General features: G+C 41.1%; 2 protein-coding genes across 3 annotated transcripts in view; one reads left to right on the plus strand and one right to left on the minus strand.

Moving 5' to 3' along the window:
* Positions 1 to 5,444, plus strand: part of Polr3g (RNA polymerase III subunit G) — a 37,680-nt gene extending 32,236 nt beyond the window's left edge. For both annotated transcript variants that reach the window (XM_041663627.1, XM_041663628.1), the window contains exon 8: positions 3,342 to 5,444. In XM_041663627.1, the coding sequence (XP_041519561.1) occupies positions 3,342 to 3,428 (87 nt within the window). In that variant the 3' untranslated portion in view covers positions 3,429 to 5,444. The remainder of the gene's footprint in view (positions 1 to 3,341) is intronic.
* A 2,140-nt stretch (positions 5,445 to 7,584) lies between these two features.
* Positions 7,585 to 18,939, minus strand: Lysmd3 (LysM domain containing 3). The gene is made up of 3 exons (XM_041663721.1): positions 18,782 to 18,939; positions 14,143 to 14,408; positions 7,585 to 11,251 (listed from the first exon to the last, which is right to left on the minus strand). The coding sequence occupies exons 2-3, from the start codon at positions 14,395 to 14,397 to the stop codon at positions 10,589 to 10,591; spliced, it is 918 nt and encodes a 305-aa protein (XP_041519655.1). The 5' UTR covers positions 14,398 to 14,408; positions 18,782 to 18,939; the 3' UTR covers positions 7,585 to 10,588.
* Positions 18,940 to 19,437: the final 498 nt, after the last annotated feature.

Here is a 19,437-nt window from a genome sequence, read left to right on the forward strand (position 1 = left end):
TGATCCATACATGCGTGCAAGGGTTTAGCTGAGTCATGATGTCATCCACGGCTCATGTAGGGCCCTTTCACATCCCAGGGCGCCATTAGGCACTTCTGCCTGAGGGATTGTCCGCATGTGCACGCCCCCGAGAACCCGGAACTATCAGCCTTATGTGGCAGAAATCATTACAGTTACAACACAGGGAATGATTCTGTGGTGTAGAAGGATGCTATTAGGGCACAAACCAGGCACGTACTCCTAATTCAGTTAGTGGAAGGTGGAGTCAGGAGGATCAGGAGTTCAAGGTTATCTTCAGCCAGCCTGACCTTGTCAGACAATAAAACAAGACCTTGAGAGTCAGTGAGCTCTAAGCCTGCAAGTAGGTGCTGAGAGTGGTGTTTCTGCCACTGACCAGGTAAGTCAGCCGGACTCGAGGGGTTAGAAAGGACCACAGTAGGATTCACTAGGGTCCTGAATGTCAGGCTGAGAAATCTGACTTTCTCTTGCCATGTTATGGTAAGCCACTGAAGGAGACTTAATGTGCCATGTTAACTATATTGCATTTTAGAAAATTCACTTGCTTACATTGGATCATATTTGAAAATTTCTTGCCAGCTAATAGTTCAAAGCCACTGGTAAGTTTACCCCTTAAAGATGGCTCAGTGAGTAAAGGGGCTTGCCAGCAAGCCTGCTGAGCTTAGTCCCCAGAGCTCACGTGGGGGAGAGAATGGACTCGGAAGTTGCCCTTTGACCTCCACATACACACCCCTTTCCCCACAATAAATAAATAACTGTTAGTATGAAAATACACGGTAATATACGGAGCCATTTCTTTCTTTTTTTTTTTTATTTTATTTTTCGAGACAGGGTTTCTCCGTAGCTTTTTTGGTTCCTGTCCTGGAACTAGCTCTTGTAGACCAGGCTGGCCTCGAACTCACAGAGATCCGCCTGCCTCTGCCTCCTGAGTGCTGGGATTAAAGGCGTGCGCCACCACCGCCCGGCCGGAGCCATTTCTTGATGTCACAACAGGGATATTGGAGAGGTATTAAGTTTGGATGGCAGATGCCAGTATTCTAGACAAAGCTGACTTTATAATGCTCTTTTAGTGTGTATGTGTGTGTTTGTGTGAGTGTGCGTGCGCGCGCGTGTGTTGAGAGAAGACCTAATCTATTGGCAGCTTGTTTGGAACTCACTTTACAGCACAGGGTGGCTTCGGTTCTCCTGCATTGCAGCCTCTCAGGTATTGGAATATAAGTCAGAGCCACTATGCCCAGCTCAGAAATGCGATTTTGATAAAATCAACTTCCATTGAGTCTAGACCACATGTGTTAAAATTCAGTTTTAGTTGTAACAATTACAAATTCATCGGCTTGGGTGGTAGAGAGAACCTTTAATTCTGGCGCTGTCAGTTCAAGGCCAGCCTGGGGCGATAATGTAGTAAACAAAGTTTATATATCTGTACTTCATAAAAAAGCAAAACTACAGAGAAATGAGGCTGAGTGAGGGCTAGAAAGGTACCTCCCTTAGAGGTCTTGTCTTTAAAGTTCTCTTTGTTCTTTTTAATCAATTCATTAATTGAAATTTCATGGTAATTAATTTACTCATTGAATTGAGACTTGATAAATGTTATTTTGGCAAGTAAAATGTAGTGCATAATCCGGTAACACATGTTAAAGAAGATGCTTCTTTCTCTTCTGATATTTTTAATATTTAGTTTATGAATAAACCTGGCACTCAGGGGAAAGCCAAGAGCCAATCAGGCCATTGGTCTCAGCAGGCTCCCCAAATATGCCTGCATCAAGATTGCTGACAGTGTGAGCATTTGACTGACCAGACATCCTTGGGAAAAGTACTCACGTCTAAAAGACAAGTGCTACTTGCTTGATTGGGAATGCCAGGGTTTCTCCTTGCTGTGTGAATGAGTTCGTTGCTTACATTTCCCTACACACAGAAACAAGGCCCTGTTTACTAGTTAGCTTCATTGGAATGCTCTGCTTATCACCCTCCCTAGTGTGTAGGCCTCAGGCGTCGGCTTGGTTTCTGGATGTTCGTGGAATTCTTGGCATTCGAGAAGCTAGGCCAACTTTAGGATGCCACTGAGGGTTTGTGTTGGAAGCATAAACGTGCAGGATTTAGGGAAGACAAAGTATTATAAAATGTACAGAGACGCGTAGACATTCCAGATGTTTGCAAAGAAAACCTGTAAGATAAAGCTGGTATTCAGAAAACTTTCTTTTGAGAATTGTCATCTGTTTCCACTGTAAATAGCAGAGATGTAGAGATTTGGGGGAATGGGGTCAGGGGTGAGGCAGGGTCTTGCTCTGTGTGTGTGTGTGTGTGTGTGTGTGTGTGTGTGTGTGTGTAGTCCAGGCTGGCCTTGAAGTCGGCATTTCTTCCCCTCAGTTTTCTCAGTGCCAGAATTGCAGGTGTGAACCACCACACTTCTTCACTGCATAGCTAGTTTTCCAATGATGTTTTTCTTCAGATGTACAGCAGCTCCCTGCCTGTTCCTCCTTGTCCTTCAATGCCCCAGTCTACCCGGAATCATAGTAAAAACAAGCCCCCCAGCATTGCACTGTTTCAGATTATCTCTAAGTAGCTCAATGTGGACACAAGCTATCATTGCACTTAATGTCTTCCAGAATCTCACCACTTTGAAATTTGCTTGATAAAAAAGTCTTTATTACAGTCCATATAAAATCCACATCCTGCACCTGGCTGAGAAGTCTCAATCTGTATTCAAATGGATTTTTGAGGTTTTGATAGAAGGCACACATATCTTCTGTCTCATTTTGAGGCATGAAAGCCTTACTCAGCTAGAACTGAGACACAGCCAGATGCTGGAAGGAACATACTGGGATGAACGTGGTTTCCCGTAGGTTCGGGTGGGGAGGAGATTGGACTGTGATAGGAAATGATGCCGGTTGCTGTTACACTCTGTGACTTCATCCCTGGGTTCTGATGCAATGTAAAGACTGTTGATGGAAACACTTATTTCTTGGTCGGTCAACGCATTGGTGAAATCAATGACCAGTGTTTCAGCTCCTATAACCCCAAATCGCCCCACCGAGGAGCTGCCATGGACATTCCTGCTGGGATGGAAGCACGGCCTTTCTGATCGTGTAGCTGATTAGCGGAGCCTTGTAAGGAGTGGTACTGAGAGAAAGCGGCACAAGTAGAAACTGTGGAACCGCTTCCTAAGAGGAGAGCAGTCGGAAGCGAAGGCTTTCTAAAACTTCAGGTCTTCTCTGTTTCCCTTTAATTTGATATTTGTAAATTAAAGGAGTGCATTTTTTGTATAATATTCATAAATGTTGCTGAGTCACTTTATTGACTAAGGAATATATCCCTTCACTTAGGAAAATGACTACATTAACTCCTACTTCGAAGATGGAGATGATTTTGTTATAGACAGCGATGACAACATGGATGAAGCAACCTACTAGCCATGGAATTTCTCTCTCTTTTTTTGGTGCAGCTCTGAGCATTTGTACTGACTTATTTTATTTCTGATACGGATTGAGTCCATATTTTCTCTTGTTCAGTGTTGGGTTTAATAAATTCCTATCAAGCTCTTCAGAAGCACTGTGCGTTTACACCACGACCTTACCCCAGCACCTCCACCGCTCCTCTGATTCTGTACTGAAGTTCGGGGTTCTTTGTTTTATTTGGATTTGAATGTGCCTGAAGAGCTTTAGCATCGTGTTCATACTTGAAAAAGATCAGTCTCACTTACCTGCTGACCTCTGGTAAAAGCTGTTACTAGTCAGAGTGGATTGCTATTGATACTGCACAAGGAGCACTTTAAACACAAACTGGAAAATGATTTCTTACCTGGTATGTTCTGTTTTATCACATGTGACTGCATAGACTCACCTGAATTCTTAACACATGCAGACTCAGGAGATGAGAGATCTGGTGGTGGGAAACATGCCCATGGCAAAATACAGTGAACTAGGTGAAATAGCATTGTTTCCATCTCAGCTGAAACAGAAGCTTTCCACGTGGGCAAAAGGATACAGAATGTTTGGCTTTGGAGGTAATTCCATGTGAATTAATCATTCCACTGTGTTAAGTTTGACATCTTCAATTTTGGGGGTTTATAGAAAAAAAATAACTGAGACATATGGTTTATTTCTCTGCTTTATGTATGTAAGTGGGAATAAGTCCTGGCTGAATAAACTCTGTAACAGATGGGCAGTGCCCTTGGCTTCGATTCACAAGATTCAGAGCCTGCAAGCCAAGGAGAGAATCGTGGAAAATGAACTCAGGTCATTTTGAAATTACCACTGATTCTTCTTGTTTTAACTTACAGGGTGACTCCCCTGTAGTTTTATATTTTGCAGGAGATATCCAGAACCCTTTGCCTCTAACGACTTTGAACATGCCAAAGATTTCTAAGGAAATGTATATTATACATTTCAAAACTAATATCTTAAAATTATCTACCTAAAGGAGGAAACCCTGCTCTCTGCTTTGGGGAGACTTGTCATTTATTACCTTCTGACCTGGAAACTGGAGCCCTGCTTTTTCTCTCAGGATCAAGATAACCTTGAAATTGAGCTTAAGTTCATGTGCCTTAGTTTCTCCACTTGTAAGCAGTTTCCTATAAAAATTGTTTAAACACTAAGTAGTTTACTAAATATTCCACCCTTTACCTTACAGAAACAGTCATGCCCTAAATTTGATTTTTACCCTGTAAACAACTGTACTGTGGAAACCAACATAGTTGTGAGACCATTTTCTGCTTCATTATAATTCAATTTTCTGATCTTTTACCCATGTTAGATTTGTACAGTCTGGCGAGATTCCAACATTCTTTTCTCAGGAAAAGAATACTTTAAATGGCAATACTTCTTCAAATATTTCTTCCAGATGGGTGTGATGGCCCATATCTTGTCTGTATAGTGCTGTACTGACCATGTGTGACTTACATCCAGTTCCCAGGAACTTGTAAAAAATATTTTGAGATTCTGAGTGGAAACATGAAAAGTCTTTAATGATCCAGTGTGTTGGGAAAAAGCTTTTAATAGTGATGGCAAATGCTGTTATTTGGGAATGACAGGTACTTTATTCTCTTACATTTGGTACCAGAGCCAAACATGTATTTCATAGATGCTCCTTCCTTTATTACACATCTGTAAATACCTGTTCAAATTGGGGAGATGCATTGGCAAGAACTTCTTCCCTAGCTTCCGGTTTGTCTTCACTGCTGTTTCTTCTGTGGGAAGCCCCTTTCGGACAGGACTTATTCTGGGGCATCTGGCATCTTTAGTGATGTTGTCACCCTTTAAAAGATCAGTTTACAACTTTAAATATACTAATTTTGAGAAAAGATGTTTTTTAGGTTGCTTGACTAACATAAATCTTGTTTTCTTGGCTTAAGCTTCGAGACTTTAGAGATAAATTCTTAATGATTAAAGTACTTACTGGGACTGGTTGGTGAAATATCTTAACAATAAAACTATTTGCTACAATGCTGATTTTTCTGTATTTGTTTATACATATAAAGTTTAAAAAATAAAATGTAGACCTAAATACTAAGATGGTTTACTGTGAACAGTTATTTGGTAGAGAAAACCAGTTAATTATGTTTTTTTTTTTTCTGCTAAAGTAACTTCATTTATTGAGCAGGGATGGTTGTTGAATAAACCTCACCACATATAACCAAACCCTTGCCTCTGATTTGGCAGGGCGTGTGTGTTCACTGTCAGCACCAAAGAATTGCAGTCCCACTGTCCATCCACACCTTCAGGTGACAAGTGTCAGAGGGATTGTAAAACAACTTTTAAGGTCACATTGCTGTAAAATAGAAACACAGGAAAGATAGGTTTCACCAGAAGAATTTCCTCAATTCTTTATGGCTCTCAAGTATATACATAACATCTGTATGTATGTACGCCTTGTGTATGTGGTGTGCATCTAAGTGTTCATATGCAAGTCTGTTTGTGGGCCAAAGGCTAGGTAGTCTTCCTCTTCATTTTGAGGGATCACCAACCCCACTGAATTGTCTGGCCAGCGAGCCCAAGGGATCTTCCCATCCCTGCCTCCCCTGCACTAGGATCACAGGAGTGCCTTTTTACATGAGTGCTGGGGAGCTGAACTCCCATCGTGCACAAGCACTTTACTGACTGAGCATTCTCCTGAGTCCCTAAGATTTATATTCCTGGAAGGCATTTTTGTATATAACACATTACAATCTACATAGAGAGCATCTCCTGAGACTGACTTAGCTCTATGAGCATGGCCTGGACTTACCAAGTCTTTTTACCAGGAACACAATCCCCATCGCCATTTATCTCACACTTGTTTTATGTTCCACAGATAACCCAGTAGGAAATCTGAATTCATAAATGTGTGACAACTCGATCTTATACCCAGCTGTGAACTCCACTGAGTACAACAAAGACTGCCCTGGCAGGACATAGCCATTAGTGAAATAGTGGCACAAGCATTATAGAAGTAACCAGTTACTTGCTAGATTTCAGCCCTGTTCCGCTAGATGAAACTCACACTTGGCACCATTATTGAGCTAAAAACCTCCTGTTAGACACATCATAGATCCTAAGGAAAACCTCCTGTTAGACACATCATAGATCCTAAGGAAAACCTGTGAGACACATAGATCCTGAGGAAAACCTCCTGTTAGACACATCATAGATACTAAGGAAAACCTCCTGTTAGACACATCATAGACCCTAAGGAAAACCTCCTGTTAGACTAACATCATAGATCCTAAGGAAAACCTCCTGTTAGACACATCACAGATCCTAAGGGGAAAACCTACTATTAGGCTTGTAAATAAAATATTAGACTCCTAATGATTCAAAACTCATCTGAAAAAGCTAACATGCAGTAAATGGTGATAGACTGGCCAATGAACAGAGACTAATTGCACACACCTTCCTTCCAAGGCTAAGGAATCACTGAAGAGAAAGTGGAAAGATTCCAACAGCCAGAGATAGTAGATGACCACTTGGAAACATCTGGAAAGAACAGTGTAGCTGCACCTATGAACTGTTGGGACAGCATGTACAAGACGTGCAAACTCCAGACAGATCAAATCCTAGCGTGACAAGGAAAGCTGGGCACACAATCTCACTCCCAGCCATGGAGCACATGGGAAATGACAGCAGCTTAGAGGCAGTTTTCTGTCAGTGCATCTCAAGATCAGTCAACCACCATGCTCAGTGGAAAGCACACATCTAAGAATATTTGGGGCAGCAAATTGGCCTTACTGTGTGTATGTGAGTTAAAGGACACAAAGGTAAGTGTATAAGAAATAGATCTGGGAAGAGCTGGAGGTGTGTGTGAATACGAACAAACACATACATAACTTGAAACTCTTAAAGAACTAATGTGATAAAATGTATTCCAAGGGACTGGAGAGATGGCTCAGGGGTTAAAAGCACTTGCTGTTCTTGCAGAGGACCCAAGTTCAGTTCCCAGCACCCATATAATTGTTTACAGCCATCTGTAACTCCAGTGCTAGAAACTTGACACCCTCTTCTGGAAGGCGCACATGAGATATGCAGAAAAAAGCCCATACATGTGAGTTCAAACAAACATTAAAAACATTTTTAAAAATGTATTTCAAGTAGCTTGAAAGAAGAAAATTAAATATTTGCTTTATTCAATTACAGTCAACAAGTTCCACTTTCAAACTGATTAATAAAATAGAAACTTTATTAATATTTTGCATATCCTTAAAATATGAAAAGGCAAAAAGTTTAAAAACCAATTTTACAGATATACATGCTACAATGGTTTAATACATTTGCAATTATATAAAACACATTATACAAAGGATTTATAGCTTTGTATACATAAAATGAATTAAATAAAGCATTCATATATTTCTATGAGCTAACAGTGCAATATGCACATACTTAGAAATACTGATTTCCTGAGCAATAATGTTGTAATTCAAAATCAGAGTCCCATGATAATGCAGTGTTTAAATAACTCAATCCTGTTCTAGCACTCTGAGACTGGATCTCTGCTTCCTTTTCTAACCACAGCCTTCACATTTCCAGTGAGATATAAATCAGTTACTAAAGAGTGGTTCATTTAATGAATTTTCACACCACCAAAAAGTACAGTCCAGAAAAGTTTTTAACACTTAAACTCCACTGGAAAAGAAAACTTGAGATTGCACGCTCCTTCCTAATCTATAGCATGGCCAGCAGACCATAGTTTTGTTTTCAGAAAGGACAGTGAAGATATTTAAGTAGCTATCCATTGGTTCAAAACAAACTCTAACTAGTGTTTAATGAGTCAAGAATTTGTCCTAACAATATCAGGTTTTTCTTTACTTGCAATTCGAAATTTTTAAGCAAACTGATATTAATGACTATGACTCACTTATATGATAACTGTATACACACACACATGTTAAAGCCTCAAAGCAAATTCAAGTAAGGGCTTGAACATGATCCACAGCATCAATGACATTTGTGCTTATGTTGTCTAGAGGACAATGAGTTTGCAGTTGCCAAAAATTTGCATACATTTGCAAATGTGTATTTAATAGTTTCAAAAATTCCATTAAATGTTTTTTCTTTTAAAGATAAAAGCATAATTCTATATATAGAATTATATTCAACTAGTAATTCTAAAATATATAGGAAAAGGAAATTGGTTGGTTGTTTCCTAAGGATGTGTGTTGTAGTTTCTTCGAAATGGATGCTCAAGGCAGACATGATTGTAACCAACATCTCCTCTGTTAAACAGTTCACAAACCCCGGATCACAACTCCAAAGTAAAATCAGCAAGACAGAATCGCCAACTCTGTAATTTTATGTTTGATGTAAACAAAGTTCTTCGGAGGTTATGTAGCCTGTGCTGCCCTAAAGTCTTCATTTTCTACCCTAAAATTTGATTTTTCAGTAGGCTTAATAAATATTATGTAAACTGTTAACACTGAGCATAATTAAAGATTGTGCTCATTTCAAAATGCACATGACATGTTAAAACAAAAATTATTTCAACTAAGATATACAAAGTGAATCAACTTACTACAACTTTTTTAAATACTTTAAAGGTAATTTTCTAAACTTTTCTCATATATGTAAGGGTTTAAAAATGACTGACTTCTGTGTCTTTTTGTAGTGCTTTTTCTTCTCAAAGTATATAACCCCCCCCCCGTATAATAAATATGTATTAATAATTCCCTGTATCAGAATTGGAATTTGATATACAAAATGTTTAAAAGCTGAAACATTTAGGAAATAATGTCCAGAAAGTCAGATGATAAAACATATTTTAAGATGGGCAGTTTATTATACAGAAAACATGCAATCCAGATTCTACCACCTGTACCTATATTTTAAAAACACATATTTAAAATTAAACACTGAAATCAGTATACAGATGCTTTCTGATCAAATTGGTTGTATCACAGTTGACTTAGAAAAGGCCACTATTAAGCCCTTTTGATTAATCCACACAACTTTGGCCTGTGTTTCTCATTTTGATGGTGCATATTAAGTGGGGATAATCTAAACTGGACATTTTCTTTTTGAAAAGCAGAGGTCAAGGGACTACCACATAAAGTAATCTACCTCCTGATAATGTAAAAGTCCTGTTTACTCATTTTTGCTTAATCAGTCATGTTTTTCTGCATGACTTCAGAGGCAGATAGTAGCAATTTGTTTGACTCCATTAACTTATGTTTAAAGATGGAACCAGACAAACTCACAGAGGCCTATGGAATGCAATCCGACAGTGTTTCCACTTGGACTGTCCAGAGACACTGGAAGGCACTACGTGTCATTAAGGCTTGTTACTATTTGTACCAGCAGTGATTAGTCACAGTATATAAAGAGCAACGTGCTGAGTATGCTTTTCTGTCTACACAGTGCTTCTAAATATCAGACACATGTAGTTCTTCTGGTTTTGTTTTTATAAGTGGAAGTGAGGTTGGAGGGATGCTCACAGAGCATTCCCTTTCCATGGACTAGGTCTTGACTATTTCAGTGCCCTTGTGATCAAATCAAATGGTTACGTTTCCAACCCTAAGACATTATTTTGGGGTCTTAATATATTTAAAATTGGTTAGCCTGTATTACAGGAATTATAAATTATGTTTCCATATCTGTTTCTACATCTGCTTTCATAGCATGTGTTAAAACATGTTTTTAAATTTCAAAATTGAGTATTAAGTATATGTTATATATAATTTTAAAATCAAACTTTTACAAGTTTTTTGGTGGCATGGTAGTGAATTTTCTTCAGTTGTAAGCATTTGAAACACTCGACATGAACAACCTTAAATTAAAAAAATCTTTTAAAAAATAAATTTAAACATAACTAATCTTGAAAAAGAAAAAAAATGACAGCATCTTCTAAGTTATAATTCCTAGAAATACATTTAAATTAATTTCTGCTTTAAGAACTGATACAGCAGATGTATTCTGACCACTCTCACCATAAAGAAGCAGTCATGTGTGCTACAGACAGTCCATCTGTAAAAGGTTCAGGGACTCCTAGGAAGGTCAAAGCATCTTCCATGTTCCTAGATTCTGTCTTAGAAGCTGTTGTTGGGTATCTCTGAACCACCGTATTCCATATGCACACACGATCATCACACAGATCAGGCTCACTGCTATGTTTTGTGCTGAGCAGCAGGGGACTGAGAATGTTGTCTGTACAGTTTGTGGTCATCTTGTTGACCAGCATGTATTCCTTTTGTTGGAACAAGTCCATTTCCCGTTTCTCTGTGCTGCGATGGAGGTGTGAGTCCTGGATGCAAATGTGAAGAGCCCACTGTTGAGTGGTGACTAACATCCACTTTAGCTAAAATTTCATAATAAAGCAAATAAAATACTGGTGTTATTATACCCACTATCAACATTATCACTACCGCTGTCCACCAGCCAATTCCCCAGTCGGCTCCATAGTATGGGTCCTTTCTGTGAGTGCTTCTGCTATCCGGTTCAAAGCGGATCTTTTGTGCTGCTAAGGCAGACACTACCTCGTTCAGGTTCTCCTTCTTGGTGTCTGTGCACTTTACCAGTTCTTCTATGTCTCGATCCACCTCTTTCAGGAAACTGCCAGCTGACCCGCTGGAGGACAGAGAGTCCTCTGCAGGCACAGTATCCTGTTCTTGAGCAAATGCAACGGGTGGGGGTTGAGAGCCTTGTCTTCCTTTCAGAGGATGAAGACTTTCAGTCAAAGAACTGAACTTTTTCACTGGAATTTTGATAGACCTAAGGGCAAAAAAGTCTTGATCACTGATGAGATTGTTAACTCTTTTGATATCTGCTACCTGCAAAAAAGAAAAACACAACATTCAATTGAATTCTAAAACTAGACCTAAAACCTTCCTCCATTCATTTACTTTAAAGGGGAAAAAAAAATCACTGAATTTCATTCTTACTGTTAATACCGGTCCCACACCCAGATTTTATATTTACTTATATATGAGAAGTCTAAACACTAAATTTATATAGTGTTAGGAAATCACCAGCGATTTTGTATTGTCACCTAGACAGCAGTATCGTTAGTTATACACAGATATTTTGTCGTTCTTCTTTGCACGTCATACAATTTACCACAGGAAATGTATATTGGCATGCAATTTGTAAATAAGAATTGCTGGTACTAATGTTTGTGCTCCAACCTTGCAATTGTAGGAAAGCACATGAACTTACACAGATATAAGGAGCACATTTTAGCAAAACTAAAATGCCATCAACACTACTGTGCCCCATGATTCTAGTTCTCTCTAGTCATCTGTCAATGTGTTACTTTCATTTGTTAATAAAGAAACTGCCTTGGCCTTTTGATAGGACAGCAGCTTAGATAGGCGGAGTAGACAGAACAGAATGCTGGGAGAAAGAAGCAGAGTCAAGCAGACACCATGGCTCTCCGACTTGATAGGTTAGAATCTTCCCGGTAAGCCACGACATTGTGGTAAACACAGATTAATAGAAATGGGTTAATCAAAATGTGAGAGTTAGCCAGTAAAAGAGGCTAGAACTAATGGGCCAGGCAGTGTTTAAATGAATACAGTTTTCTATGTTATTACTTCTGGGGCTAGGCTAGCTGTGCGGGAGCAAGGCGGGACGAAAAGCAGGCCTGCTCGCTTCTTCACTTCAAGGCTAGTCACACTAGACCAAGCAGTGGTGGCACACACCTTTAATCACAGCAGCTACACTAGTTAGTGACAGAGGCTGGGTGGTGGTGGTGCATGCCTTTAATACCAGCACTAGAGAGGAATGTAAGGCAGGATGAGACGGAAACTCGCTCTCTTTCAGTCTGAAGATTTCATAGAGTCTCTATCAGTTTTCTGCAATGAACCATGAGCATACCTAACAACAACCTTTGAAGTCTCAATAAGGAGGATGGGGCCTCACAATGTCTATTCCTCCAGGACTATAACACCACTGAGCTGAAAAACACCACCTAAAGATCAGCTCTTGAACTACAAACAGCTCAGAACAATTTCAAGGTGGCTAGCTGAGATGATCCAGCCTCAGAGACTACTTGAGCCAGGACTTGAGACAAGTCCTGCACTTACCTATTACATAGAAAATAAACAACAAATGATATAGCTACCTCTTCCAGGACTTGAAAATTAGCCCAATTTTTTCTTTTCAGAACCCCATAAAAATACTGTTGCCCCCCAGATAGAAGAAAATAATTTAAGCCGGGCGATGGTGGCGCACGCCTTTAATCCCAGCACTCGGGAGGCAGAGGCAGGTGGATCTCTGTGAGTTCGAGACCAGCCTGGTCTACAGAGCGAGTTCCAGGACAGGCTCCAAAGCCACAGAGAAACCCTGTCTCGAAAAACCAAAAAAAAAAAAAAAAAAAAAAGAAAATAATTTAAGAATATGACCCCCACATTCCCAAGAGGTAGGGTGGGTGGTTTCTGGTTGTTGAATGGGCTATAGATGTTTGTCATTGTTTAGGTGGGTCTGGGTTACAGTTAACAACTTGGACACATTTAGGATGACAGTCCTGGATGTCTCATTCCCTCATCACTGTTTTGTAACAAGCATATTTTCAATAGAGCAATAACTACTGATGGTATGAGCAATGGGAAGTCCATTTGTAAGCTAATATACATCAATCCTTTATCAGCCCCTAAATACTTATCTATATAGATAATAACAAGCATAAAATGAAGGTAGAAAAAAAGCACCAAAGTGACAGACTGAAGTAGCAGAAATTCAAGCATTCACTTAAAATGTTAAAAAGATCATGTCAGTCCAGTGCTCCAATGTGGGTCTCTGTCTCTGTCTCCATCCATCACCAGATGAAGGTTCTATGATGATATGCAAGATATTCGTCAGTATTGCTATAGGATAGGGTCATTTCAGGTTCCCTATCCTCAGCTGCCCAAGGAATTAATTGGGGACCTCGGCTTGGGCATCTGGGAGCCACGCTAGGTTCAAGTTTCTTGCCAACCCTAAGGTGGCTCCCTTAACTAAGAATTGTGCTTCCGTGCTCCCCTATGAGGAACAGAAGGAGGAAGAACATGAGCAAAGAAGTCGGGACCATGAGGGGAGCACCCACCCACTGAGACAGTGGAGCTGAACTATTGGGAGCTCACCAAGGCCAGCTGGACTGTGACTGAAAAAGCATGGGATAAAACTGGACTCTCTGAGCATGGCGAACAATGAGGGCTGATGAGAACCCAAGGACAATGGCACGGGGTTTTGAACCTACGTAATGTGCTGGCTTTGTGGGAGCCTAGCAAGTTTGGATGTTCACCTTCCTAGAAATGGACGGAGGGGGGAGGACCTAGGACTTTCCACAGGGCAGGGAACCCTGACTGCTCTTTGGGCTGGAGAGGGAGGGGGAGAGGAGTGGGGGGAGGGGGAGAAGGGTGGGAGGAGGGGGAGAAGGGTGGGAGGAGGGGGAGAAGGGTGGGAGGAGGGGGAGAAGGGTGGGAGGAGGGGGAGGGAAATGGGAGGCGGGGAGGAGGAGGAAATTTGTTTGTTTTTTTTTTCTCCTTTTCTCAATAAAAAAAAAGTTAAAAAAAAAAAAAGATCATGTCCACAGGCAAGAGAGATCTCTGTGCAAAGAAGACAACTGAGCAAAAAGGAAAGGAAGGAAGAAGGCTAAGGACACAGAATTATTTCAGTTTTGGCTGGACTAATAAACAACTATTCTGGACTCTATTATGCAAAGATAAATTAAATGAAGACTTACCGTACAGCAATACTGAAGGGCTACTGCATTTAGAGTGTCCCCTTCCTGTATATCTCTTGTTAATATAATGATGTCATCAAGTCTGTCTCGTGATGTGCTTCTACGAACCTTCTCCTTTCCTCTGGATCGAAGTTCATACACTTCGGCATCTTCTTCTAACACATCACTGTCTGTACAATTTCCAAAGGTATGCAGCTGGCCACTGGCCTGAATTCCTGGGAAGGCAACAGATCGATTCTGATTCCTCCCCGCCATGATCTTACAATCTGGAAAAAGAAAAGACAAAACCTTAGCATGGTACTGACCCGTGTCACTGATTGACATGAGCCATACGCTCTAGATACTATTTCTAATAGTCCTCTTAGTTACACAGGAACTGAGGTCCACCTTCTGTACCTGTGGACCTGCGTCCCACAACCTGACAGTGGTGACAACAGTGTGGCAAAAGGACAGCTAATGCGAGCCTTACACGATCTACTCGAGACTCTTGTTTGCTCACGACACTTTACACAAGAACATTTACAGACAATAATCAAGATTTCGTTTCAAAACCATTATTTGGTACACATATAATTTTACCATTTGTTAAAGACAAAAGTAAATCTGAATACTGAGATGTTCTTGTGCTTGTTCCTTTCTGCATCATGAACTCAATCTGTCTTGTGTTACCGAGTCGGCTCTGTGGTTAATGGTGCTTACTGTCAGGCCTCGCTATTAAGTTCACCTCTGGGAACCACGCAGTACAAGGAAAGAAAAGTCCACAAATTGTCCTTTGACCTCCAAACCCATGATGTATGTATGTGTGTGTGTGTGTATATATATATATATATATATATATATATGTTTTTTTCAAACATCAATCTTGTCTGAATTTCTGGTACTGTACAACATATAGAATTTTCAACATTTTTCAGAGTTGATCAATGAAATGATTTAGCATTGCCAGGACTGATAATGTTGCTTCACTTAAATATTAGCACAAAATGTCATATGGTATGGCAATTTCAGAAATTTTTCAAAATATCAAGACAAATTCATTTAACAATTTCTCATAAAACCCAAGTCAGCAACTCTAAGAGAAGTCGTTTTTTAACTAATCTATTTATTGAATGTGTGTGCTGCCATGATGTCAGAGACAACTCGGGGTAGTTGGTTCTCTCCTTCCACCATGTGGGCTCTGGAGACTGATCTCCAGGGTTGGCAGCAGGTACCCTTAAACACTGAGTCATTTTGCCAGTCCTCTAAAAGCAATTTTTCAACCTAGCATCATAATAAAATACTATCCAAAATTAATTAGATGCTTACATGCTGAGACATATCAGTAGAAAAATGTTAAAACATCTTTGTTCTGTAACGGAAACATTACATTTCTTGAAGTGGGGCGTTTCCCAGAGCTGTTGCCATGGAGTCTGATGGCACACAAAGTGCACACGTCCAGAACCAGGGCTGCAGTGATGTGGTGAGCACTGCCAGAGATGCCTCACACAGCGGATTTGCTGGCTCTCAACTGATTGGGGTTATTCTGCTCTCAGAACCCGCTTACTGTCGTCTGATTGTTCATAACCTCACATTCGGGTATGTGACCCCAGATGTGGTTGAGGAGACCCTGGTTTAAAAAGCAGTGACTGTCTGGGTATGGCGACACAAACCATTCAACCCAGCAATGGGAAGTCAGAGAAAGGCAAAAAAAAAAAAAAAAAAAAAAAAAAGGAAAAAAAAAGCCTTGATTTAATTAACCACATGTCACAAAAACATGGGATAACTATATTCAGAACTAGAAAAATTACTGTACTTTATATATCAAAATATTAAGTTCTCATTTTATTACTATAAAGAAACCAAAAAAGTTCTGACTGTTTACAACTAGTAGTTCTGAAGGAATCAAAGTATGTGTTCTACACATACACACACAATTCTTCTAGGAAGTCAATCCTTTCTTGCTCTACATTTGACTTCACATGGGATTAAATATCTCTGCACTTCTGACTCACTGGATCATGTTAAATTCAGAATTTATATTTATTACAGTACAGTATATACTCTGGGTCATGTTAAATTCAGAATTTATATTTATTATAGTATATAATATATAATATAGTATATCTCAGTTATATGTCACAAGTTGGCTCCTGAACAGGGATGTTTCTTTGAAAGCTTTTGATTTAAAGTTCTCATCAAATTCAATTTATACCCCATAAAGATTGAGTGGATTTTAGGCATTTATATTCACTTATACTTAAAAAAAATACATCAACTGAGAACTGAGCTAAGAAATATTTATCAATGAATACATTTTATTTACTTCCAAAGTCACTATCAGCATGCCTTCATCAATTTGATCAAATTCTCTTTAAAAAGAAACAAGCACAAGATCCTAAAGAACAAATTTCACATCCTGTTTTGGTTTCACTTTAATTATCCCTGTAAGCGAGGACAGACATAATGAGAAAGGCTTCTGAAGATTGAAAAAAAAAAAATCTTTCAAACTTCAATATATTTCAGACACAAAACAAGAAGGTGAAGTATCCATTCCTGAATATAGGACCCTTCCCTTAAAATACGGAAGACTAGGAAGAGCCAGGCACAGGGATCGGGTGTGACTATTTTGCCGGCGAGTTTCTTTGTCAATTTGACAGAAACTTCAGTTGAGAAAATGCCTCATCAGACTGGCCGGTAGGTAAACCTGTGAAGCATTTTCATAACTACTGACAGATATGAGAGGGCCCAGTCCAGCCCTGGGCAGGTGCGCTGAGGAAGCTATGGAGAGCAGCCCAGCAAATATCATTCTTCCATGGTCTCTGAGTGCCTGCCTTGGCTTCCCTCAATGATGGACTGTGATGGGGATGTGTAAACCAAAGAAACCCTGTCCTCCTCATGTTACTTGATGGTCATGGTCTTGATCACAGTAATAAAAACCAAATTAGATCAATTAAAACCTATTCCTCTAAGACAGCAAAACCTAATGTTAACTACACAGTGTTATCTCAGTGAAGATAAAATCTTCCAGCAAACATGGGAAAGGAGTGCCCGGGGAGGAAGAAACCATTAAAATGTTATGCCATTGAATCCTAGAATGCAAAATGAAGTCTAGAATGATGTATTCCTATTTTGGATTCTATGGATGAGAAACAAGTAAAAACAAAATATGCAACCGGTGGGGGGGTGGGTAGCAGGAAACAATAAAAACAACTAACTCCAAGTCACAGATGACAGAAGATTATAGTCTCTAAAATACCTCCATTTCTATACCTAAATTTCAAACCAATGTCATTTAATTAAAAGCAGCCTTTAAAATCCAGTTTCTGACCTTGCTTTACAGCAACATTGTATTGCTTTAGAAATTCAAAGTTTCTATGTAGATAACTTATTAACTAATAGCTATACATTAGTAGTTTGATTCAGCTGTTGCCACAGGTGCTACATTATTTTTTATTATTATTATTTTTTTTAAGTTTTTCGAGACAGGGTTTCTCTGTGGTTTTGGAGCCTGTCCTGGAACTAGCTCTTGTAGACCAGGCTGGTCTAGAACTCACAAAGATCCGCCTGCCTCTGCCTCCCAAGTGCTGGGATTAAAGGCGTGCGCCAACACCGCCCGGCAGGTGCTACATTATTTGTTGCCAAAAACGAACACTCCAAATTTGACAGCCTCAAGCTAAAGAGAGCCCACAGTTCACATCCCAGGAGCAGTTTAAAGTCAGCATCACACCTGTTTCTACAAGGCCAAGTTTTGCTTCCATTTATCCAGGTCTTTTTTTAGTACAACTATCTGGAATTTACTGAGTAATGTGTAAGAGCCATTTGAGACAAAATTTACTTGTATCAATCTTTTTCCTCACGATAGGAACTGAAAGGCTCACATCTTCACGTACCTGACCCTCTCTTCCTCTAAAAGGAAAAGGAAGCTGGATAAACAACCTGAACACTCATGTCTGAGTGACTAAGATTTGGCTGGGCTCGTCTGTAATCCAAGTGCCAAGCTACACTTTGGCCCAGGCAGACAATGATATGATCAAACTACTAAAGATTAGAAAGTACACAGTATCCGTGTCATCCGGCTCAATTCTCTTCACCTCTCTCAATTCTCTATGAAATCTGGCTTCGTAAAACTAGAACAACTTGCATGGTGCACCGCGGACAAAGGGCCTGAAAGTGCCCATCAACGGATACAGTGAGTATGTTTTCATCTGCTCAGCCTATAACCGAAAGCGACCTCCCAAACCCTAGGTACTACACAGTAACTGCTACTGGGTGTTTGGTCTTGACCTTAGGCAGGGCGCGACAGACGACTCCTAGGCCAGTTCAACACTCGAGACTGAATCACCCCGGTCCCATCCACCGGGGCCAATTTTAAACCAAAGCAACAACTACAAAACTCCTCCCTCTCTGTCAATTCCATTCGTTTATTTTTACTTTTCCCTCTTTTTCCTCCGATAGTCCCCCTTCAAGATCTGATAATCTCTGATTTATAAGTCTCAGCATCAGACTGGAACGCTAAGGAGCAGATGCTCTGGGGACAGCCTGGCGCGGAAAGGGTGCCCGGAACCGAGAGGTCGGCGTCCTGGCCGAGCCGGGGGGCAGCGCCCCGCGGGGACCCCGGCCGACGTCGCGCCCGCCCGCCCCGCCCCCCAGCCACCATCACCTGGCCTCTAGCAGGGACGCGGGGACACGGTTACGTCCGCCACCGCGGCCCCGGGAAGCTCATGACCGACTCCAGGTGCTCGGCCGTTCCGGGCGCTCTTCTGCCGCCGTCGCCGCCTTCCGGACAGACAGCCGCCGCCACGTCCGCAAACCTGCGGTGCGTCATCGCGTAGAGTAGGCGGAGGTGCGAGGGCGCGGGCGGGGGCGGGATGCCCAGAACCTGGGCGGCCAACCGCAGGCCCACGCTAGCACGCAGGCGCGCCAGCGCAGGGGGCGGGGCCTGGATTCAGGTCCGCCTCCAGCCCCGCCCCTATGGGCGGTCCTAGCAGGGTTGGATTCCCGGCTGTGGGAGGATCGGGCAAGCCCAACCCAAGCCCCCCACCCCAGAGCAAAGAAAGAGCGTGGAGAGGGCGGGATGAGGGGTCAACGGAGAGCCACAGCGCTTTTTTTTCTCGCTCCGTAGCTGGACTTTCCTTCCCGGTGGGGCAGAGGAAAGCACAAGCACGGTGTTAACGTTCCTGTTTTAGAAAATGGAACTATGAGCCCCCAGGGCAGCAAGACAGGCAGGGTGCTGGGTTGGGAGCAGTCTTGGGACCCTAGGTGAGCTGAATGAGCCCTCTAAAGCAAAGTCGGAAGGGTTGCCCTAGAGCTACACCC

Source organism: Microtus oregoni, unplaced genomic scaffold, assembly GCF_018167655.1.
Source record: "Microtus oregoni isolate MIOR12 unplaced genomic scaffold, Mior012 000014F_ref0000157, whole genome shotgun sequence".
NCBI classification, from domain to species: Eukaryota; Metazoa; Chordata; class Mammalia; order Rodentia; family Cricetidae; genus Microtus; species Microtus oregoni.